The sequence below is a fragment of the Poecile atricapillus genome, chromosome 5 (genome assembly GCF_030490865.1).
Source record: "Poecile atricapillus isolate bPoeAtr1 chromosome 5, bPoeAtr1.hap1, whole genome shotgun sequence".
In the NCBI taxonomy this organism is placed as follows: Eukaryota; Metazoa; Chordata; class Aves; order Passeriformes; family Paridae; genus Poecile; species Poecile atricapillus.
The window spans coordinates 16,435,395-16,460,942 of NC_081253.1; the positions used below are offsets into that span (position 1 = coordinate 16,435,395).

At 38.3% G+C, this 25,548-nt stretch overlaps 1 protein-coding gene across 5 annotated transcripts in view; it reads right to left on the reverse strand.

Moving 5' to 3' along the window:
* RBMS1 (RNA binding motif single stranded interacting protein 1) overlaps nucleotides 1-25,548 on the reverse strand; it is a 141,862-nt gene that overhangs the window by 55,051 nt on the left and 61,263 nt on the right. For all 5 annotated transcript variants that reach the window (XM_058839650.1, XM_058839654.1, XM_058839653.1 and 2 more), the window contains exon 2: nucleotides 8,970-9,145. In XM_058839650.1, coding sequence (XP_058695633.1) covers nucleotides 8,970-9,145 — 176 coding nt within the window. The remainder of the gene's footprint in view (nucleotides 1-8,969; nucleotides 9,146-25,548) is intronic.

Here is a 25,548-nt window from a genome sequence, read left to right on the forward strand (position 1 = left end):
CCAGGATCAGGGAGCACTCTGCACACAGACAGCTTCAGTCAAGCTGGGGGAGCATTTCTGTTTGTGGGCACAGCAGTCCCTTTGGGCTTTGACATATACGCTAAATGAAATTATATACTCAACTATAAAACTGTGCTTGTCTCTGGGCTCCAAGAGCTCTTCAGTTACCCTTTCAGCAAAGTCCTTGAAACCAGAAGTAAGTAGTTTGGCTCTTTTTCAGATCTTTAGATTTATTTCTGACATTAAGGGTTTGAAAAATAAAAGATTTGAGGTTTCTTATGTATGTGCGCTATCCTGTATGAAGAGCTTTTCTTACAATTTTAGATCTTTTATTAGCATAACACGTATTTCCCTATTGCATTGAAGTTGAAGTCCTTATTAATGCAGCAGAATAATTGTTGATACTTTGAGAAAACTTGCGAAAGCTTATTAGTGACTACATGTAAGCCAAAAAGCAGCACTAGGATTAGAAATATTAATAATGTGTAAGACCTAACTCCACAAAGTTCTCCTAGGGAAAAATACTGATTCAGATTCTGTCTTCTAAAGATAACATATAAAATTACACAACTGCACAGAATATGGAAAACAAGCATTTAAGAAGAATGCACGTTTTAGGCTAACACATTTCAGTTAAAATCATCAGTTAATTCAATGTAATTATTTATAACCAAAAGTGAAGCTACACACATTTTGGTGGATCATTTTTCTCTTCTGATAAAGTAAGTAAGAGAAGAAATGGAAATGTAAGGGGCAGGATAGGAGTACAAATCGGAACATATCTCTCCCACTGCAATTGACTCTGTAAATAATTAACTCAAACTCAACTCACACAGGTTATTTCAAGCAGAATATTTGTACTGGTTACAGTGACAAAACAGACCGCAAATCAAAGTCTTCTCTTTTTGAGTTTTCAATGTTTTTTTTTTCCTCTATGTCCAAGTATCATAACATTATCAACATTCAAATTAAAATTTGACTTCTTTTCCCAGGTACAGCACATTTATTTACAAAGATCAGACATTTAAATGATGAAATGCCAATTCTTCTCTCAGTAACCCTTTAATGATTTAATTTTCTACAGAGTTGGTCTGAACCTTGAGTAAGGCAACTGCTAAAACTGATCTGAGGCAGATGACATTTACTGAATGTCAAAAGAGGGTAAAATTTTAGGAGTCGTGGGGAGGAAAACTGAGGATCAAGGCTTAGCATTCTGTGGAGGTTTTCTTAAACACTTTTTTCTATTTCCTCAGTTACACATCTCACTGGAGGTAGGAGGATCTAAATTAAATTATATTAAATTAAACTAGTTTACTACTAGTAATATTTGCTACTGCTTTCATTCTGCAGGTTAAATATGAATATTTATTATGTGGGTTGCAAAGCGTTTAGGGCTGTTGCTTGTCAACCCTAAAAGTAGCTTGGCAATAATGTGGTTAAAAAAAAGGATAAAAGGTTATCAAAAAAATGAGTGGCCTTATAACATGTCAACATCAGATGGCTCATTTTTTAATTTCAAGGAGTTAGCATTACAGAAATCAGAGCAAAGCAAAATGAACCTTTAGCAAATGAAGTCAAGACTTCAAAAGATTTCTACAAATTATATGAAAACACATGAGATATTGGACATTGGGTATAAGAATCTGCTTGCAAATACTGATCCTGATTTCTATGCTGAATGGTTTCTTGAAGAAAAGGACAAGCTTGATGTAAGCACACTGAGGCCAAAAGCAACTCTAAGCTGAGTCAATTTTGGACTGGTTTCTGACTGAGACACCTGCCTAAGAGATCTCTGACAGAAGGGGCAGTTTTGGCATCATGGAACCCACTAAAAAGCCTGATTAGTACTTGTTAACATTTTTAGTAGTCCATTGGAATGAAACTATCCCCTTCAAAATGTTCTTGAATTACTGGTTGTTCCAATGAGTAACTGCTGCTATCACTTCCCATCTGTACCAGGTCTCTGCCACTGGGGAGCTGGGACCCTGATCAAAGGCATTCCAACAGCTGCCACTGGACATTTCTGCAGCTCTGCGGTTGCATCTCTGTACAACAAATACCCAGCCCTGCACTACCAAATCAGCTTTTTGTTTTCCAAGATGAGATCTTCAATGGTGGCAACATCTAGCAAATCTGTTTTCCTAGTGCTTCTTTTACAAGCAGCTGTGGCTAAAACATTCCTTCCACTCTCTTCTCCTCCCTCGCCCCCACTTCCTCAAGGAAATTCCATGGGATCACCATTCCTCTGGCCCCACACAGCAACAAAACTCTCATCTCCCAGGGGACAGAGAGCTTGTGCAATCACTGGATCTCCACATCTGTGAGCACAGGGCAAACAGAGTTCCTTTGCATGTCTGTATTTGGATTACTTGTTTTTTAAACAATGTGCTGAGGGGAACTGCTTTTAAGTTAAGCTTTGTGTTTGAAAAACCACAATCTTTGCTTAATAAAATTATGGAAAGAGAAAATGAAAACTATATTTGCTTTAAATTCAAGGCCTGTCTCTATCTGCATGTGGAGGACAAGTTTTTACTTTTCTTTTAACTACAATTTCCCTGAAGATATCTATGAGTCCCTAATATTCTACAAGAAAGCATTACTGTAAAAAATCACCCTGCAACTTCTCAGAGAGAATTTCAGTGTAGATTTCATTTGATCATGAATGTAAAGCTGTCTGAATTTTATTTCTAGCTAATTAAAGTCCAAATATTGAGGGGAAGATAGAGAGTCTTTCACATCATGCCAGGCTGGACACTTCATGACATGACTGCTGAAATCAGTTTCTACACAATAAAGGAAATGACTATTTAAACCAAACATCACATCTCCAGGCCAACTGCAGCTCCCATGGCATACCAAGGAAATGCCTTGCTACTTGTGGAAGTCAAGCCCTGACAAAAAGGAGAATTTCAGTCTCCATATCAGGCCTATATCTCTTTGATGCATCTGGAAAAAGGAACATACAATAAAGAATTCTATTTCTTTTCAGCTGTAGAAACAGGATACATATTTTTGACAGCAACCTCTCAGATCACCAGCTCAGACAGAAGCCAGTAGAGCTGGTTTACACACCATAGTGGCAGGCCACTCCTCCTCTGACAGCTTGTCAGGTTGAGAAACCAGGTGCATCACTGGGCAGAACACAGTTGAGATTAGCTAAATCTGGTCCCAGGGCTCCTCTGGGTGTTTCTCTATAGTGTTCCACACCACTGCACAGGCAACAGCTCTGGCAAAATCAATGAATACATCCAGGGAGAGCACACCTTCACCATCCTTGGGGGTACATTTACTCTGAAGAGCAAAACAGAGTGAAAAGTGCAGCTGAGGAAAATCTACTGCAGGTAATAAAAGCCCCAAACCATGCCCCAGTCCTTGAACAGGGAATAAAGGAAAAACATGATACTGGTATTACAAAATAGAGCTGAACAGTACAAATCACATACTGCTCAATCACTAAGGAAGCTATCTTCTCCTAGAACCAAATGTTACTCTGTAAACCTGGTGTTATTTATTCAGACATGTATGCAATAATACTCTTTTAAAAAATGCGTGGATAACTCTGAAAAACAGAAATTCACAGAAGGCTTCTTTCTACCCTAAAAAGGTAAGAACAATAGATAGGCCCCTGCTACAATATAATCAGTATTAATACTGCTCTCAAATGGAACCGTTTCAGAGACACTGATGTATCACAGTTAATTTTATGACATGAAATCATATTCCACCTAATTATGAATGCAATACTTCACTGCAGCCAGCAAACCATGAAAGAAAAATGCAAGAAAAATGGAAAATGAAGGAAAAATTAATAAAGAGAAAATACTTTAAAAATAATTGGAGAAGTTAGCTTTGAAAACTTCCATTCCACTTTCACTTAGCCAAACCATTTATCTAAAGGGGTTGTATTCATGTGCTGTATTTCTAAGCAGCAATGACCTGCCCAGACTACTCTCCCAAGGAGATAAATGCAAGAGATGTTCAGACTATTTTCTGAAGTCCAGCTTTTTTTTTTTCTTCTAATGAGGTATGCTGAGTAAAATTAACTAATTTCTTGATCTTAAGTGACCACAGTGGAGCTAGTTCCCTGCTAAAGTAAATGTCTGAGGTCCAGTTCACCTCTTTTCATACTTCTAAGTATGTTTGCAGGAGATGAGAAATGGCAACATAGAGAGGTCACAATTGCACTGCAAAGAACATGGAAACATTAATATCTTAATGAATGTCACATGACAATGAAAATACATCTTTTATTGAGAAGAGGGAATTGAAACAACTTTCAAGTGATCTTGCCTCAAAACAGGGAAACATTGGAGTATATAACTAAGTATGTTTTGGAAAGAAAGCTGTATATACATCTGGGTTGTATGTTTTAAGAAAATCATTAGCCTGCCAGTTGTTTTAGCTATGTCTGTGTTCATGACGCTGAATATTTAGCAAGGAAACATTAAATTACTCTGTCAACAAGAGAGGTGATTTCAGAATGCACATATGCAAAAGCAGCCACTGCAAGGTCCTGTTTCTGTGTGCAGACCATCCTGGCACAGAACAATGGCCTGCTGTGGTAATTCTATATTTTGTTACCTTAAAGCAGCTGCTTTCCTAAATGTAATCCCATTAAAAACCCACAATATGACCCTATAATAATAACTTAAGGGGGAAGGCCAACTAAGTGAAACTGTCCAGAAGAAAAAGCAATTTCAAGAATATCATATAGACTACAAACAGCTTGATACAAGCAGCACAGTGTGAGAAAACAGCCTGGAAGGGAGAATACCAAAGGGTGGGCTGACCAGATGATTTATGCTGAACTGAACAGAGGAGACTTGGGTTAAGCCTCAAAGCTTGAAATCTCACCCAGGGACTGGGGATTGTCAGGAGGATGAAGGGTCTGCTGCATCATCCTCATTTAATGATGTAAATGTCACAAAAGGAGCTCTCTGAAGAAACAGCATTTCACAGACACAATGCTGCTGTGCAGGCCAGCAAGTAAATCATAAGCAAGACAGTGGAAAGTGCAGGGCTTTGGAACCATGTGGCTTCAGCATAAAGGTCATCCTCAGCAAAGCACAGTGCTTAGGGAGAGTCTGGAAAGCACCTAGCAAACACGTCAAAGCAAGTTACAAATTCCTGACTGAAACTCCTAAGACCCAATCACATAAATCCCTAATCAGATAAGTAGGCTCAACTATTTCAGTGAATAAATGGAATGGATTTAATCTTGTATCTTCAGATCCAGATATTCAATAAGTTACAAGAAATTATTAAGAGTCACCAAATAAGAAAGTATAGATAAAGCCTAAATAGCATATTCAAAACCAACAGAAGAGCTGAAGAAAGCATAACAAGTATTGATATTCACACCAGGAGAAGGGAGTGCAATTAGGCATGGCTGAAGTAACCACTGCTTCAGCAACCCTGTCAAACCAGCTCTTCATGGCAGAGGCTTGCTCAGTGCAGCAAACCCCATGCAATGGCACTCTGTGGTTGTAAAAAGAGACCACACAGCAGAGTCCGGCAGCTTCCTGCAGGCTTTCCCAAACCTCACTGCCTCCTGTCCTCTGCTCCTGTCCTATTTAGCTGATTGCTCCTGTCCAGCCTCCCACAGAAAACACAGGATCTGTGGGCCACCACACTGATTGCTTTGCCTACTCCCACATAGCTGATTGGAAGCTCTTATGGCCGGGACTGACTCACATCATGTCCCCCCAACACTCCTCTGGTTCTGGGCTGACTGTTATGACATCCTAGTGACAAACAATACCTACTTTAGTCCTCCCCACACTTCTGCCTCTGGCACAACTGATATGAAGAAATTTGTTTTCTCAATACAGAACTGGAGTAGCAGGCTCAAGTTTGAATGAACTATTCAGAAACATGGCAGCTTCATTTCCCATACAAAAGCCAGTAATACGCTCTAAAAAGCAGCCATGCTCCCAAGCACTCACAACAAAAACATAATGTGCTCTTTTCAACTAGGAAAAGAGGAAAAAACCTTCACCTAATAGAAAACCAGAAAGGACCAATCAGTTGAAGGTGGAGACAGATTTGTAGACACGTATAATGGCAAACTGTGCTCTTGCCAGGAAAATACTTTTCCACAAAGATGGTGAACGTTTGTTCACTGTGTTCGTAAACACTGCACAGCTGTGCTACAACAGGAGAGCAAACCCAACACTTCCATAATTGATAAGGGGTTTTTCTAGTGATTCACCAAAAATAATTAAACAAAGTAAAAACATGGCCAAAATTAGCACCGCTGTCATGACAAGAACTAATGCAAACCCTGACTAAATCAAAGTCACAGTATAACAATCCCACATACAAGAATTCTGTAGATTATTTGAGCTTGTATTCTGAGGGATTCTGTCAAAAGCAGTTTTTCTCTACCATAAGCATAACTGAAAATAACTTTTCAGTAGAGTATATATATAAGTCCATGATGATCAGAAGGAAAAATCTCTGCAGATGGGATGTTTCTGATACTTGCAGTGACAATGATGTTTTTCAATCATTATTTCCTCACATCACAGGTGTTTCTCTGTCTTGTCTGACATCAGCCAAAAGACACAAAACAAGCCAGTGACCTTTTTAAGCACATCCACCAAAAGCTGCTTATTGCCAACCAGCAAGGTAATTTCTACAATATGCAGAGCAGCCTCCCTATCCATTCTTAGCATCAAGCACTGCAGTGGACACCTTCATAGGATAGCAAGACCCACTCTATATGGAGAAAAAGAGCTAAAATTATTCTAAAAGACTCTCAGTAAAATCTTAGGAATTTGGAAAGAGCCAAAAAAATATTTCAGAGACCTGGGGTAAACAACAGTCTTTTCATTGGCTTATGTGTGTCCAAGATTTTCTTCTCCATTTATTTTATATTATCTCAGCTTAAACAATGAACATGGCAGGTTCACTTTCAAGAACATCTTGCCTTTTACATCCTAGAAGCTTAGGCAGACTTATAAGAAGGAAAATGTTTCATCTGAAACTTCCCACGGTCCACAAAAGTGGATTACTGAGCTTTGGTGAACAGGGTGAGCTGCCATTTCTATCTTACTGCTGGATCCAGTTAGCTGCTAAGGGGTTATGTTGTCCAGCCTAAAGCTTCTGGACATCTAATTTGCTTCCTCAGCAGAAATGGAGTATTTTGAGACAGAATCTACTTTCCTCTTAAGTAAAATGCTTAGGAGGGAAATATCTTACAGGAATAAATGCCATGACATTCCAAGTCTGTAAATTCACATCATAACTGATTTAACAACTTCATGTCTGAAGTTCCTGCCTGCTCTTTATTTATACAATTGATGCTATTCCAACTACAATTTTATATTGAACAGCAGCAACAAAATTGGAATCTTTGGCTATTTAAGAGGAAGGGGACCAGTTACAGCAAAATATTGAACATATTTTTTTCTAGGCTGTTCATGCATTGATGACATCTGAGACTGTGCAAACCAAAATGTCTTCAGAAAGAGATTAAGGAGCTATAGTAACCACTGCACAAATAGTAGTCACTGGGGCGGCTCCAGTGCAAAATAACCTCACAGCTCTGTCCTAACGTAACATGAGTGCACAGGCCAAGGTTTCTTCATCACTTCAAAAGACAAAAACGGGAAGGAAAAATCCACTTCTGTAAAACATGCATTTGCAACTAAAATTCAAGTTACAAGAGGTCATTGTCACATGGGAAGCTGTAAAAATGTTTAATTTATCAACAAGTCTTTTCACAGATTGATTATTTATTCACTTCTCTGCAAAACACAAGGATTTCATTTGCTGTTGGAGAAATGAATAAATAGAATTTTTTTCTTTAAAAAAAAATGATAGCAAGATGTTTTTATTATAGTACTAAGATGACTTATATCTGACTACTACCCTGAAAGTCCAATTTTTTAAAAATAGAAAATCTCCTTTATAAAAGAGATATCAGATTTTTTGCAATATTCAAAACCAAAGGTACTTCACATAAGTTTGGATCCAAAATTTAGAGGCTTTACTATCTATTTTTCTTGTTTTGTGCTCTATTTTTGCATATCTCTAGTTACTTATCTGCTAAATGGAACATAATTTTTTTTTTCATTTCAGACAGTAGAATTATGTACAGATCTTAATAATTTTTCATACAAAACGGAAAGATATAAATATTTCTTATATGTAGTATTGAAAATTTAGCTGAGTACTTTTGATTTCAAAATAATCCAGACAGTGCACTATGAATTTCAGAAGTACTAAGACATTTTAAAAATAAAAAAAAAATATTTAAGGCAGGTGATTTAAAACAGTGTATAAACAACCCAACTGTACAGTCTTTTGACACATAACCCACATTTGAAAGTAAGAGGCACATGCTGCTGTAAAAATTAAAAAACAGAACAAATAACTCTCAAAAGCAAAATCATCTTATGTTAACATCAATGCCTAAAAGCCCTCTGCTAAACCAAGTCTACTCAGAACTTCAGCCATTAGAGAGGATTCTTATGTGGATCAGCTATTTCTAATCATAAAAATAACTGTGCAGTAACATTCAGCCATAAATTAGTCTGGAACTAGGATAAGCCCTCAAATGCACATTGTAGTTTAGTGATTCAGAACAATTACTTGAGTTTGTATCAACAGATTATCTTAGTAGTGAACAGAGAAGACCCTCTTTGCAGGCTCTCTTCAGCAGGTTTCACATTTAGGTTTTAATTTTATCTGTGATTTCAATAGCACTATGGGTAATCACAGCTTTTACGAAAACAGTGGGTTGCTTCAGTTCACCATTGTATTCCCACTTCTTTGCTTCTCCAAAGTATCAAATAATCTTTTCTTTCTGATTCCCAAAAAAGTTGAAACCTGCCATCATATCACAGCATGAGGCTGTATATGAATCTGGTTTTCTTCCCTCATAATCCAAACACTCATCTTGGACACCTACTATAAGCTTTTAAGGTATGACATTAAAATTTACATTTAAACGTAGTACTTACGGTTGGCATAATTTTACCAGGTCCTGATCAGTGGTGTTTGGAGGCAGTGCTCTGATGTAAAGGTTAGTTTTACTTAATTGATCCCATCCTGAGTTGCTGCTGCTACTACTGTTGTTATTACTGCTGGTGGTGCTGGGACTAGGAGGAGCCATTGGGTGGGCTGGTACAATGGACTGCTGCAAAGGAAAAAGCAAGTTAGAGTAAAGAACAGGTAGCAAGCACAGCATGCACATCAGCTCAGTCTACAGCAGCCTGGTTACCCTTGGGAGCTCTGTGCTCAGGTACCCACGGATTTTAAATACAACTGCTTTCACTCCACATTTGGGACAGGATTCACAGGCACATCCTAATATCTCCAACCACCATTTGATGCATGACACAGGGTCAAATTATATATCACCTCCATTGAATATTACTCATAGGATTTTATCACTCTTCATTGTGTCATCTGATGTGAAAATGAAATAGGAACTATTGTTCCTCTAGGTTCCAGCAGGTACAAAGTTTATATCACTATGACTTTCAAATGTCAAATTGTGGCAGACACAAAGACCATGCTCTTTCCTTAATCTATCAAAAATACAAAAATAATTAGAAGCCTCTTTTCTATCTCTTCTGGCTTTTAGCACTTCACACAATACTGCTAATATTTTCTTACAGGTAGAGAAGGAGCACAGATAACTTAAGGACCTGATTTCAAATGAATCGTGTGCCTTGGGAGAACTTTCATACTGTCTCCATATTCGTGGATTACTTCACAATTGTCAAGAAAAAGGCTCTATGTATTGGTAAAAAAGTTCAAGTTTCAAAAGGAGAAAAGCACATAAGCTCTTCTACCTACTCCTCAAGGTATCTAACGTTATTGCTCTTAAAATCAGACCCCAATAGAACATAAAAACATCCTAGAGGAAAATCTAGTACAGAAATCATTTGCATTAAGAGCAGTATGGCAGGGCACTGTACAAAAAGTACTGTGAATGTGTCTGTGGTGCTGTAAGAGAGAAATACTTAAAAAAATACACTAGAGAATGGAAGTTGCCTGTAAACATCTTGTGACTAGACAGTTTTCACTGACAAAGTGGCTGCATGTGGCCCCTTTCCTACAAAAGCCTGAACTTCCACCACAAACTCATAGCAAAAAAGTGTCCTGTGAATGCAGAGGAAAGGCACAGGAGGGGGAAAAATACAATGGAATATAAAATGAGATATCAATGTAGACTCACTTGATCCCAACCTAGTGCCAACCCTCTTCCTTGGATTAGCACAAACAGTTGTATAGCCGCAAACTGAACCAAAAAATGAACTTCCCTGATCTGGTACATCACATGTGGGCTTTGCACTTCACAAAAGCTTTGGCTGTCACAAGGCAGGGAGTGAGAATGTGAAGGCAGAGAGGAAAGGATTAGAGTTTACCTCTGTTTAAAGCACCCATGAAACTACACACAAGAAAACACACCAAAAAAAGTAAATCTATTTTGGAAATAACCTCAAGAAATTGGAATGGAAGTGTGAGTGGGAGAAAAGTACAAAGGCATGCCTTATATCAGATACTTTATGGTAATTATGTGTTTCTTTTCTGTGTTTCCCTAGGAAGGTTTTGAAACCTTCCAATTTGGCAAGTTGCAAAGTTTATTATGCAGCTATAATGGCCTGGAACAGCCAACTGCAAGACTTGCTACAAAATCAACACTGATAAGCAGTAACATTGCTGCTGCCTAATTTAATTGAACTGAAAATTACAAAAATGCATGAAATACATTCCTGATCATTTAGCATTTCAAAATTGAATATCAATATTTAATTGCCATAGGGTTAGAGATTTTTTTTTGTTGTTTTGGTTGTTTTTAATAAAGATTTTTAGAAACATCAAATCTCTTCCAAAATATTTATATTTGGAATTGAAGCACTGATGTAGAATTTCTTCCAGGGAAAAAGATTAAATGCACCCTTCCAAGTTTGCAATGGAAACATTGACGGATTTTAACAATAGCAGCACAAGTCAGTCTGTCAGACCACTCTGCTTCCAGTAACGCCAGGCAATTATTTTTAGGGTTACAAGCAATGCAGAATGACAGAGCAACTAGTTTCAAAACATTTTCCCAACAGAATAAACTTAGTCTGGCACAGTGATATTCTCTTCTAAAAGCCTTCAGTGAAGTTCTCAAAATGCAAACAGATATCAAATGCAAAACTGCTCTGTTCATGGTTTCAAAATGTACACATACAGCAGCCAGAAAACTCAACATACACATATCTGTCTTCATCTAAACTGGTAATTACAAATGAAGGCTAAGAGCCTCTATTAAGTTTTTCAGTATCTTCAGTTTGGTTTTGCTTTTATTTCTTACAGAGCTTTTCCCTTAAAATCTTTATTTTTCTGTGTTACGAAGAACGGGAGTTTTGTAAAATCTTGTCACCAGCTGGCCAAAACAGGAGAGGAAAATGTGTGTCTGTGTGTAGAGAGAGCAGGAATCCTAATTCTGTCTGTCTGTAAAACATAAACACTCCATTCTGAGAAATTTAAACTTCTATTTAAACATTAAGATGTTCTAGCGCTAGTGGTCACATTTGAACATGATGGGAATGTAAATGGGACTACACTTGCTTTCCTAAGTTTACAGACAGAAGGTTTTTCAGTGCTTCCAGAGAGACTCATACCTTTGCAAGACTTAACCGCTTTACAAAATATATGTGCTGGGTGTCCTGCAGCTCTCAAAGCTGCAACCCAATGACAGCCAGCCATTAAAGGGACAGTGACATATTAAACCATACAACTAAAACACGTTTTTTACATTAAAACTTTAATTTTAAAACCTGAATCACTTTTTCCGCTCTGTTCCTCATCGATGACTACTTGTAAAAACTAAATTATAGAGGTCCCTCTGTTGTTCAAAGGGGCCTTTTTTTCCAGTTGCTCTTGCTGCAAAGGGTTGGTTGGCAGTGCAGCCTCGAGGCCATGACCGCGCTGGCGGAGCCTCCTACGCTGACGGCGCAGGCCAGGAGCAGAGTTTGTCTGCTGGCGCAGTTGCATCACCTCCCCAAACAACACTGGCCAAAAGCTCTCTTCTGCCTGCACAGCTGCATCCACACCTGGGCTTTGGCCAACATATTGATGTCAGCGAGGATGTATGACTTTTTTCCACACCCCTGGCTGATACACAGTGCTTTGCTGGCAAGACATTTTGCAGTGGAGACCTGGCCAAAATTTGGGGTTGTTTGTTTAGAAACAGCTTTCACAAACCTTAACTGAGTGCTTTGTCTTAAACCTGAAATCAAATTTGAAAAGTTTTTGTTCACAAACTGTAGTTTCTGCTAAAAACCCATATCAAAATCAAACCATATCAAAAGCTGTTCTTAAATTTTTACTCTATGGACCTCACAATAACTCGCAATATTGCAACATATACAAAAATACATTTATTAACTTTCCATAATCACTGCATCTTAAATTAAAACACAGAACTCAAGGACAGGAGGACTGAATGTAAGCAACAGACGATTATTTCTTGTGATAATACTCCCGTTCACAAGAAATACCATTGTCACACTGACTTGCCATTTCCTCCTTAGTTTTCACTCCAAGAGGTAATTAGTGATCATTCTTTTTACAAAGCAGTTTCTTTCATGCCATCTTCAACAAATATCTAAGCAAAAAAAGGCCAGTGACAGAATAATCAGCCCATCCACTCTATGATCTCTCCAGCCCATTCTGGAGCCAGCTGTGAGGAGCTCCCAACACCCCGCCTGATCTCTGAGGGACCTTCCCTCCAGCTCTCCACAGCCATGGGAAAACCACAGGTACTTCTTTGGAAAAGCTCGGTGACTGAACAGTCCCCATGGAAGGCCTTAAAGCAAGGAGAATTGTCTGCCTGTGTTTTCTTCTCAACATAAACCCCAAATAGCAATAATTGCACGTACTGAAAGCCAGCTGGTGAATATACTCATCTTATATGAGCCATTCCTGTCTTCCTTATAAACCATTCAATGCTTAAGGACTGCAAATGAGTCAGAGCAGGATTTTGTCTACCAAGGAACAGAAGAATCTCTTTGCTGTCAACAGATAAAAAAAGGACATCAAACTGAAACAGAAGAACCCCAAGAAATTCCTTGGGGACTGAGAGATACTGATCCCTGCTGCCTCTAGACAACACAATTCCAACAGAATTTCAGCAAGAAGAAGATAACTTGGACAATGACTGTCCCAAAACAGAGTATAATCATTACAGTAGCAATCCATTTAAGTCTCTAACTTTGGCAATAAAAGCATGCATATAAAGTTACATAACATGCTAGCATTCAATTATGAGTTTAATCACTCAGCTAAAATTCCTAATGGGAAAAGTACCATGACTTTTAGCAACAGAGTTAGTTCTCACACATCTACTCCAAATTCAAACCATAAATTGCAGCATACATTAACCATCAGATTTGCTACTTGGATCATCTCATAGTACCAAAATCTCATCAGCAGTGTTTCCCTAGCTTTGTTCAGGTGACTAAGCCACAAGCACCTGCTCACCCTGCCTGACTTAGCCTAACCTCCCTGATTTTGAAAGCAGCACCCTCAGTAACTGGCACTTATATAAAAATTACCACACTTTTTTTTTGTGGATGTGTGCAAAGGTGAGAAAAAGTACATTAAATCTGGATTTAATTTTTGTTAAATTGGGGATTGCTTGTTTGTTTATTAATCTACCTAACACTTTAGGTTAGAAAGAGCTTTACATGTACAATGAAAGCAAGGGCTCAGGAGAATAGAAGATACCATACGTAGTGAAGCAAGACACTGCAACACGTTGTGAACAGCTTAGGAAATAGGAACTCATTTGGAATTAAATTATGTCTGCAGCAGAAAGAAGAACTCCAAGGGTTTAACAGAAATGAGTACTCATGGATGAAGACAGTTGCTTTATTACCCTTCTTTAAATAAGGAAAAATTAAACCTTGATCACTTATTCAAAGACAGCAAAGTGACAGTTGCAGCAGAGATGCCATTTTGAGTGTCCTGCACTATTCTGTTTCATGGTTTTCCTCATCATGTCTGAAACATCACAGCAAGCAAAACTGAATTTCTGGAGGCCTCTCCAAATTCAATTCTCAGTGGACATGAGTCAACCAGCAGAAACTGAAAGCTTTGCTGCTATTTTACTCACATCTTCTGCCTTAGGGTAGCTTCTCCAACTGTTCTCCTTTAGTCTGTAATCACTTGTCACAGGAAGATCAGCAACCAAATCTAAGCATTTTCAGCATGATACTAGTATAAAGAGTATCTCAGAAGCTCCAGACTTCTGTGGAAAATCTCCTCAGGCAGGAAAAACCCTGATACCTGCCCCCTTTTTCTCCTTTAAACCACTGACCCTAACTTCTCTTTGCAGAGGTAAAAAACATGATCTCATAGGGAGAGTCAACAGGACTATTCCAGAAAAGACTGGTGTACTGCATAAGGCAGAAACTATGGATATCATGTTTTGTGATCAGACAGAGCTATTTCCATAACCAGGATGCAAGTCTATTCCATATTTCTTTAAGTGGTGATGACAGGTATTAGTGGTTCAGCCACATGGAGCATAAGCCGCTGCTGGGAAGATGCGGGACCGTGAGGGTGTAGGCTAGCATCGGGCAAAGGCTCTGCATGTTACAAAACATCACAGGCAGACCAGGAGCACCTGGAGATCCAGCCCTGTGTTTCTCCCAAAAAACGCTCTAAATGTCCCATATCTTGGTATAAAAGAACTATGTCCGGAATACTATAGTTGGGATTACAGCAATGACAGACAGCAATAAATAGGATGAAAATTAAGTAATCAAGGGAAAAATGTATCACACTGAACAGGGAAGCCCCCTTGCCACAATAAATAAGTTTTAGGAGGAGCTTTGCAAGAGAAAAATATACGGTTATACCTTTTTTCTTGCCTGTATGCTACAGCCAAGTCCTATGAAAACTATTTTTCTAAATACAGATAACAGTCTTTTCCATACAAAAAGGAAACAAAACCATAGGTGGACATAATCCTGCATCTATGAAGATACTAATAATAAAAAGCTATTTTCACTCTGACATTTGTTTTCAGTCAATATTCTTTTTCTTCTTTATTGTACTTTAACTAATTTGAACCAATTTGCCAGACAGAAAGATGTTTCTGGCAAAATCCAGGGAAGCACTTAATGCATTTTTTCTGACCATTTAAAGAAGCCCTTCCTTGAAATACAGAAATTCATGAATGAGTAGGTGGCTTCTCACAGCTTCCTTTTTAAAATATCTTCATGAAGGCTGGCTCTATCAGCAATGAAACAAGTCAAAGTCTAGCATAAATCCCTAGTCATGGCTCAGACGCTCCTAAAAATTTCACCTCTAGACTCTTCTGATTATAACCCAAGTTCATTCCCCACTGAGCTGTTTTGCTTCCTTTCTTCAGATCTTACAGCAACATAGCAGGACTGAACCTGTTCTCACCAGAAAGCAACAATTACTAAAACCAGAAAGTATTGAAGTAAACCATTCCAGCTTGTTATAAAATGTCACATTTTCATACTTTGACAGGAAATGGAACCTGTCATAGTATGAAAACAGTATTAATTAAATTGTTAAATTATTTAAATTATTAAAGCTCAATGCAACAGCAATCTTCTGCTAGTAATGAGAGAAAGCTCAAAATCTATCTATATCCTTTCTATGAAGACACTTGAAGAATTGTGAGCATAATCCTGGCGACACTGAAGTATATGACAAAACCCACACTGATGCTTCTGAACAGATTTTTTTCTCCAAGAACAGAGTGTGGGGAATTTTTTATTGTTATTACTCAAGAAAAAAAGCTTTCTAACTTGGAGCTGGCAGGCAAGATGCTAGTAATAAAGCAAGCAATGAAGGCAAGAAACTCCTTCTGGTTCAGGTAGCTCTTTTGGTCTGTGATAAATGAAAAAGCTTCAAAGTTCCCAGGGACTCACTTATTCCATTGACTTTATCCCTTGTCAGGGATTTTTCAGTGCTCCACTGACAGATTCCCCTAGTTCAAAGACAAAAAGTGCAAAAAAACCCTAGCCACACTGCAGCACAAAAGATATCCCAAAGGACAACAAGGGGAGTGCTGAGCTGGGCTACATCCTGTTCCTTTCCAGATGCCATGAACCCTCCCTTTCCCCTTCCACCTGCTCATCGTGAATCACAGCGTCTGTCTTCCCTCTCAATTTTATACCTGGATTTCCTGGACAATCCCCTGAAACAATACCTTGGTACTATGCCCTAGACATGACAGAATTATAGACACATGCAAAGCAAAATATTTAAGTTTCTGAAATATGAACAAGCTGCAGCAATCAAACAGCTAGGCCACATTAAAAGACTCTAAAAAGAAAGTGAAGATGCTGAAGTACCCAAAGAAAGAGAGCATGGTACTAAGATCTCCCAGACAGACAAAAAAAGCACGTATATTGTTTTTGTGGTTAGCCCTTCACTGAGCAGCAGACACAAAAGAATTCACTGCCAACTTCCTTCTTGATTCTAGTACATACACAGGCCTATTTTCTTCAGTGAAACCAGCCAAGGCTTTTGCTCAGGATCCAGAAAGCACAGAGTACTGAATATCTAGACTATGTTGAAGTTTTTGTTCCAGCCTGAGGATTCAAATTACAATTAAAAGAAAACACATCCATTTTCAGGGAGGTGTAACTTGCATACTAATAGTTTATGCAAGCACCTGAAAGGCAGCAAGCCCAATAAGTGACACTGAATCCAAATAATAAATTATTATTTATTATAAATAATAATATAAATTATTATTATAAATTATACATCTTTTGGCATATATTAATACCGGTGTATAAAATCTTACAATGTTCTCCACAACAGGAAACATTCAAGATACCCTTGGTAGGAGAAATGCTTCACCTGAAACAGCAATTAACTTAGAAACTCCTGGGTCATGCACTAGTTTGGACTAGATCAACATCAGAGCCTGCAAATCACATACAGCTCACAAGCACTTCAATGGCAGCTCAGAGGACAGTACTCATGGAATGAAAGTAAAAAATTATTCAATAAGCTTTTCATTAGCATTAAGAGGTTCATAGTGGTCCCTTCTCATTGTATATAGGACTCTGCTTTAGCATTTATTAAACAGGAAACTCCTACTCACTACCTCCATTTAAAAACTCCTCAGATGTCAGAGTACTAAGATCTGAAAAAAAATACTATGTATTATTCTTTGACTGCACTTATAGTGTAATGGGAAGAAATGTATTGAAAATGAGAGACATGGCTTTATCCTGAATATTTTTTGGCTCCCTTGTAGGAAAATACAAGAGAGCAGGTAACCATTTCTTTAAGTAAATCCCACAAAAGTAAGCTCTGGCAGTGAGACTCCTGCACCACATAAGGCAGTTACTTCTGTTCAGAGGATGGATTCTCATTAGAAGAATGCTAATATCCAGCTCTACTGCTATTTGATCAATTTGTCATTATCTATTGTGAACTTTTACTGCCAGTGCCAAACGGGGCCATGGACAATATTCAGTGTGATCAAAAGCATGCTACTTTCAAGAGCTTCTATTTTTTAATGGTTGTAGGTACATTTTTAATTTCATAAAGCAGTAAATATGGCAACTCTTAACTATTAGGGATGCCATCCATCACTGTATTTTGGAGGTTAATCCTGCTAAGTCAGCTAAGCCTAATATCTCATAAAACTGGTCGAAAAGTAGCAGAGTATAGATACAGGCACCTTGGTTAATTCAAGAACTCCCTGGATATCTGTATAACAAAAGCTGAAAGTACAGCCAAAAAAAAAAAAAAAATTATGTTAAGAATGTTTGGACAGTCTTTAATTCTTTAAAATAATAGAGAAGGAAATGCTTTTTTGGAAAAAAAAAGTTTAAAACTCTGCACAGAAGTTTCTGAAACATTATTTATTCTTCTTCCATATTATATTAGACTTTAGATTTCTGATAAATCCATGCAAATATTGTTTCTTACTTAAAAAGCGTCACAGATTTTATGATGCACATCGGAGAATTTTGCAGCTTTTTAATAATTATTTTTATACTTCTTTTTCCTTTTTTATTTTCCAAACTGTTGGCTTTTCCCCCAAAAAACCACAATGTCACCATTCTGCTCATCTGGCTATCCTATCCACCCTCCCTCCATAGACAGCAATTATAGGATAGGAATGGCACCACACTGAAGATGCATGTCAAAAGAAGCATCTGCTTTTCTGGCAAACTCCACATTGTTGGTGGCATTGGAATTATTGCTATACTGTTTGTCACAGGGTTAGACCACAGATGGCTCTTTTGGCTGACATGGGAGCCGCTATGTCATTTTCTGTTTATTCAAGTTAAATAAATTGAAGAACTCGCTCCTGACCGTGCACGAGGGAGTCAATTCCTATCAAAATCCCTTTGTCTGTGATTGCTGATTCCTTATGGGCAACATACTGCACCCAGTGTAGGAGCAGCATTGTTACTGTGAATCCCTCCATTCTATTCTAAAGAAGAGAATGTGTGCTCTTCCTGGTAAGGCCATTACACAAGTATTTGATAGGTAGCCCAGTCTATTCCTGCTGCCTTCTTTGACAACATTGATGGAACAGATGAGGCAGCTGGCTCTGAACCTTTCTTCTGCGTTCCTAAATCTTAATCTCCCTGAGAGACCACACCCTCTTCACCACAGCCAGCATCTCCAGCTGTTGGAAAGGTGGCACATCAGACAAAAAAAAGGTAGAAAAAGCCACTTTTATAAGATTTCATCATCAAGACAATCTGGATGCCCCTATGAAAAGACTCTTTGAGCCGCACAATTTATGCTTCGAAGTACAGATCACTTTGGATATTTTATCTTTCCTACTCACTTTGCAAATGTCTTTCCTTTTCTACGTGTCTCCAGGCCTAACTAATGTAATCAGCAAAGAACAAGCTGGTGTAAATACATTTCCTGAGTGCAACACAAAGGTTACTGTAATTTGGATACCAAATTCTGCTGCTCTGCAGCTTGTTACGTGCCTATGTCAAGTTACAGTTGAACCAATTTCAGTGAGAGCAGCAACTTGCATCACTTTCCATGGGAATAAATTACTCCTCCATGATCTGAAGAACAGGAAAGCATATTCAGAGCATCACTGTCCTTTACTCCACTGCAATTATTTCCAAAGTCTTTTACAGTATTTGCCATACAGTTGAGGTCAGCATGACCTGTGCTGGACTGAAAGTTCCATTCATCTTTTTGCTCCTCACTTCTGAAATTCCAGTAAGTGTCCTTATGGTTTTAATATTCTGCAATATGATAAAATACAGCAGATACAACTCATTATAATCAACACACTGAAACAGGACATGTACAGGATTGCTGGTTAAAGATTAAAGCAAGTCTCAGGTATAACTAGGAAAGTACACACCAAATTCAAGAAATACTAACAGTGTTAAATTTATCAGGTTTTCATAACCCACTGCCTTGTGAAGAAAAAGGGAAGGACAAGATACTTTTGCAATTATTTCAGCAAAGGTTGAAGTGACTATCAACTAAATTTCATCTAGGAGTTTGTGCTAAGTTGTCACGGTATTTTGACATTAATGGAGTCCACATATGAGACTATGTTGCTGCAAGTGGTGTATGCATACACACACACATCATGTATATTTGTTATTTATATATTTATTATTAATTTTTATACATATATATATATATATTTATAGTCTGACACTGAACTTGTAATTTGCTGCGGGAGAGTGACCACACCTCCATAAACGTGATTCTCCTCCATGGCAAAGCCACCAAGCTGAACAGAAGCAGACAGGTACTATTAAATTAGCAATACTTTTAAAACACAAGCAAGATCAGCAGAAACTTTTTCAATCATCAGACTCTTTATGTAAGGAGTTATTAGTTTTCTGCACTTGCACATACCGGCCTAGTTCTACTTTTACCCAGTGGTTCTGCATTCATTTGCACAAACTAAAAATCTGTCCAGAAGTTTTATAAATTTCAGCATCGCATAAAACTGACAGACCAGAAGAGAGCAGTGTATAATGCTGGCAAGACTTCCCTACATAGGGCTTTTCCATAGAGCACCAGGGAGCAAACTCTGCTAGGTCTGCATGCTACAACATGTACAGCAATTTTCTTTGGATTGTAATGAGACTGCGTGTAGCATGTATGAAACTGCAAATGACATTCCCAAAGTCTTCTAAATGACTCCTAACACTCTATGTGGTTTCCTAGAATAAAACATAGAAGCTCAAATCTCATTAGAAAATAACTGGAGTTTAACTTCATTGCTTCCAAAAACGTTTGCCTCCTGCATCATTTCCCATTTGGGAGGGAGTGTGGTCTCAGTACAGGCACCTGGCTGCAGTGCCTGTAGCGAGGGTGCAACACAGCAGCGCATTTACCCAAGATTCTCACTAATTCAACTGTATCAGCACAGTTACACACAATGACACCTCCAGGACAGACAAGGTCTAATCTGTGTTCCCATGGAAGGCAATGAACACTGCAGTGCTGTAAGTTTGCCTTATACCAAGCTAAAGAGATCTAAAGTAAGAGTTGAGAAAAAACTGTGTGCAGGCAGCACCGAGGACAACCATATCCAGAATTCTGGGACCAATGGACATCATGTTACTTTTGACTTTTCTCAGAGATGACCCTGCACCATTAGAGAGCCATACTAAAGCCGACCACATCCAACCTTTTTGGCCAAATGTTCGCTACAGCATATCCAGCTTGGATGACATTAAAAGTCCATTTTCTCCAGTAATGTATTACATCATAGAGTCACACACAGGATAACCTGTGCTCTTCAGGAAAAAAGGAGTGGCCTGTTATGCCCAGAAGAATCTGTACAACTTTCTCCTATGTAGCACATAGAGATTTACACCCATGAACAGGCACTACAGGACAAATTACAATCAGTTTAGCATGGCAAAAGCAGCTATGTTTAACTCTTGGGAAAGATGGAAACAAGAACAGCTCATCCAGTCAGTGAATGGTTCAGACAGATACCTAACACCACCTTTCCTGCAGCAGCTACTACTACAGAAAATGCTGCTAAGATGCTACAGACAACTCAAGAAGTTTCCAGTTGATCAGGAAACACTAGCAGCAGAAAATGTAGCTTGTAAAGTAAGAAAGTAATAATTTTTGTCTTTAGATACCTCCAAAATCCTAACCAGCTTGGTTAGGATTGGTTTAGCTGCCTAGAAATTAGAGGGAAGCATTTTCTGCTCACATTTCCCATCAGTACCTCTTTTTTGTCTCCCAGTACTCAGTGGCCACACCCTCCGACACATTTTTCTCTCTCTCAATTTTTACGCACAAGAGTGAAAAAGGAGTATTGTTTCATTTCTTTAAGGAGAATTTGAGATGTTACAGTAATACAAAAATCACTTGCTTCATTACCAGAATGCTTAATGGAGTGGTCACTTTTCCAGCATCATTTCAGGGAACTGGGACTAGGATACTCCAGAACACAATGCTTAGTGTAGTACAAATACTATTTAATCCCACTCAACTTGGATCAAGCAGGGCTTGTTAGCATTTGCTCAGCATCAGTCTCAACAGAACCAGGCTATTTCTAACAAAACCATTCTGTTATTTAATGAAAGCCAGTTTGGGCAGCATGTCTGCATCCATGGCTTAGAGAAGCTGATTTCAGGCCTGTTTAAAGCACAAAGTTGCTGAACATTCATTTAAGACAATCTGTGAGTGAACTCTTTTAGAATTTTAAGCCCTAGCAAATAGGAGCATGACACATTTAAATTATTAGTAGCAGTAGGAAAGGAATCTAACCAATTAGTAAATCTAATCCTCTTTATGCCAAGTTATGAAAAACGTAAATATTTTCCTAAATGCAAGTGATCAAGGGCACACAGATGAGAAGGAGTTCTTTCATACATTAAGGCAATTCACTACAATACTGTGAACACAACAAATCTGGGGACTTGATGAAACACAGCAAGGAGTTTGCTAAAATCAGCACAGCAAAATCCAGCACATGAGCCTACTTTTATAGATCGCAGTCTGCTTCTCCTTACAAATAAGGGAAATGGTATTCCTTCAGTAGGATGAAATTCTCAAATTAAATTCCAATTTAATTGCCTTCAATTTAATTGGCCTTCAATTAAAACTGAAGATTCATCCATGAAAACAAGAGCAATATTTCCAAGAGCAGGTAAGTTCTGGTGGAGCTCCCCAGTTGATGCATGTTAGGAATGATTTGTCGGCACTGATCTTTGATGGCCTGAACATAGCATCAGGTCAACTTAGAACAGCATGGAAAGCTGAAATCTTTCAAACATCGCTGACTGGGTGTGTTAACATGGAAATTCAACTCCTGATAAAGTTGTCAAGTAGAAACTGCACTTTCTGAGATGTCTAGGATGTGCAGATAGTGAAAAGAGCAGTATAGGGATGTCAAAAAGCTGTAAGACAGGTGGTTAGATCTGCTGGTCTGATAAAATGGCTTTGGTGCAGTACCAAATAAAGAACAAAGATGGTTTTGCTGGTCCTGCTGGCAGCTCAGCTTTCAAGTCAACCTTTCCCCCAGTTTGGCTGAAAAGATCCAAGTGCAGCAGGGGCAATCGTGGAGCCACAGACCAAGATGGCAGCTCAAGGAATAGCGTAGGCTGGCATTACTCCAAAAAACAGCATCCTTGCCCCTATGGCTTCTTACTCTTCCTCCAGGTGTCTCTCACTTGCTCATCAAAAGAACAAGGAGAATTTAAGAAAAAAAAAGGAAGTTCAGACTGCTTAATTTACCAATGGTGCTGACTCATGAAAGTGGTAACAAAACAGCATTAAGGTGTCAAACAATCTGGAACTAACTCAATGTTAGTTTTTCATACACAAAGCAAGACAACTGCAGCAAACACATGTGGTACCTCTGGCTGAGTCTTACAAGTAAGGCAACAATCAACATGCAGAAACCTGTCTGCTAAAAGTAAGTGAAATCCTGTGTACATAACACTTGCAGCAATGCTTCTCTGGCCTTAGGGTCAGATTTTCCTTACAGCCTGATCTGAAACAAACCCAAGTCAGTCTTTTCTCATCCTTTAAAGGATGATGTTTTGGTAGATGCTTATCACTTCTTAGATCCAATATTTCTGACTGCTGACTTTTTACAAATGACAATCTTGTTCAAAATCCTTGTGCATCAAATTCAAAAAACCCCCACGTTATTACTTTATCATTTCCTGTTCTTCTATAAAGCTGCAATTTTTATTGAATCACACAAACAGAAGGGTTGTTCTAAGTCAGTTCCACAGCCCTCATCAATTTTTATTGCATATTGCATTCTTATTTAAAATTTCACTCTTGCTTTGAGCCAAGAGACAAAACTTTTTTTTTCTTTTGCAAACCACTGTTCTAACTTTTGCAGCTACGTTTTAACTCAGATTTTGAAATCTGAGAGAAAAGCAGTTTTAAGTGGTTAAGAATATCATTCAGACGTCACAAATTCAAGCCACACAATATGATGTATTCTAAAATTAAAATGTTCATGACTTCACAGTGTATGATAGTGAACAATCCCTTTTAGACCCAGAAACTTAGTTCTGAAGATGAATTACAAAGATTTAGCAGCTGTATGCTAAGCAAATGCAGGATGCCATTCCTTGGTGCATCCAAATAGCTGCTGGGGGAATGTCTGACTGCACAATGAATCATTGTCAATTCTGAAATGAGAAAACACAAGAATTAGATAACACCTAGGAAAGCTTCCAGACATACTACTAATACAACATTAATAATATATGAGAAATTCAACTGCCAGGCAGAACTGGTCATGGCAGTGCAGGTAAGAGTCTGACTCAGACATGTGAGTGGCTACAGCTACAAGCACAGATGATCCAAGGAGCACTCCCAGTGACCACCAAAGTGTTCAGAAGCCCCAGCAGCCAGCAGGCCATGCATCAGCACAGCTGGCACAACAGCTGCAGCACCTCTGGGAGACAGCCCACACCACCTCTGGCTGGTGAAGGGACACGTGGCTTGAACCATATCTGGTGCTATGTATGGAGAGATGACAAACACTAGTCAGGAATAAACCGGTTCATTTGGGCACAGAGCCCGACTCATCCACAACTATAACAGTCATGTTCTTACCCTTGGTACAAGAATTCAACTGAGGATTCATACCTCTGAACGCACCAGAAAGTAACAGATGAAGGAAAATACTTCTAGTAAGTACATCTGGAATTGATAATTAACTTTAAAACACTGCAGGGGAAGTGGAATCTGCCTAGCCAATGGCTAACTTTTTAAGATAAATTAATCACTTGCCTCTGCTTACTGCACAACCCCAGTGCTCAGCAACTGCTTTCAGGTTTGTCTTACACTGTGGACAATTTCAAAGAATCACATTTTCAATAAGTATGTTCAGCTGCACTTTTCTTAGCAGTAATTCTATCTTTGCAGCTTATCCAACTGCACAGCAGTTGGATGTTTAACACTAACAATCTTGTACACCAGCATTTGTTCACAAGTCACCATAAATTTAATGACCATGTATTGCATTTCCTTTAAAAAGAAAAAAAAAAAAAGAGAGACCAAAAAAACCTGAAAACAAAACCAAAAAACCTCCAAATATTTGAATTTTGAATCTATGCAATTGAATTGGATTTCAAAATTCAAATGGAACAACAGAATACTGGAACAAGGACTTCCCAGTTTAAAAAAAAGGGGGGGAAAAGACCTCTAAACCCTAAGGAAGTGCATTTCATAGGAAAGATAAGGCCATAAAACCACTCAAGATAACTAGATTAAACTTCTGTAAAATCTAAGCCACTAAACTTCAGGGAGTTATTCCTGTTCTCAGTAATATTTTCATGGTTGACTGCCTTTCTGCCCAAGAAACATCTGCTTAGAAATAAACTTACCTATTGCTAACAGTAAACCAACCTTTACTCTTCAAAAACTAGAGTTTTATATAGTTTCGAGAGTCCAGTTTCTTGCCAAAATGAACCTTGCCATTGCTGTATCTGGAAATAGCAATAATAGCATTCAAATTAATGTTCTCATAGACCATAAGAAACTACTTAGTACGTGACAGGCAGAACTTGAACACAGTTCTATCAGTCCAAATAATCTGCTCTATCCTGAGCTTCAGGGGATAGACAAACATAGACATCTATGTAGGTATGTGTGCATGTGCATATAAATAATTTTTTTCAAGATATTTAGTCGTAATTGCTGTAGTATTTGAACCACTTGCAAGTGTAAGTATATTTCTGTTCAAAATCTGAGATGTAGGAAACTAATATTAGCAAGTACCTTTTGAAGAGTCAAACCTTAATGATTTAGTCAAGATTATTCAAAATATTAGTGACAGGATCATTTTGGACTTCAGGTCACCATCTTAATCCTTATGAATAACTTTTATGGGTGTGGCTGACCTGGGACTTTTACTATTACCCAGGACAATGACACAACACAGCGCTTATTTCAGGGAATGAAGAAGGTAGAAATGGATTTAGTCATTTTGAAAGAGGGTCAACAGAGAAGTGTCACACCAAAATAATGTCTTTTGATAGAAGGATAAGACACACAGGCTAGAAGTTTCTTTACATCATCTAATATACTGAAACACAAAAC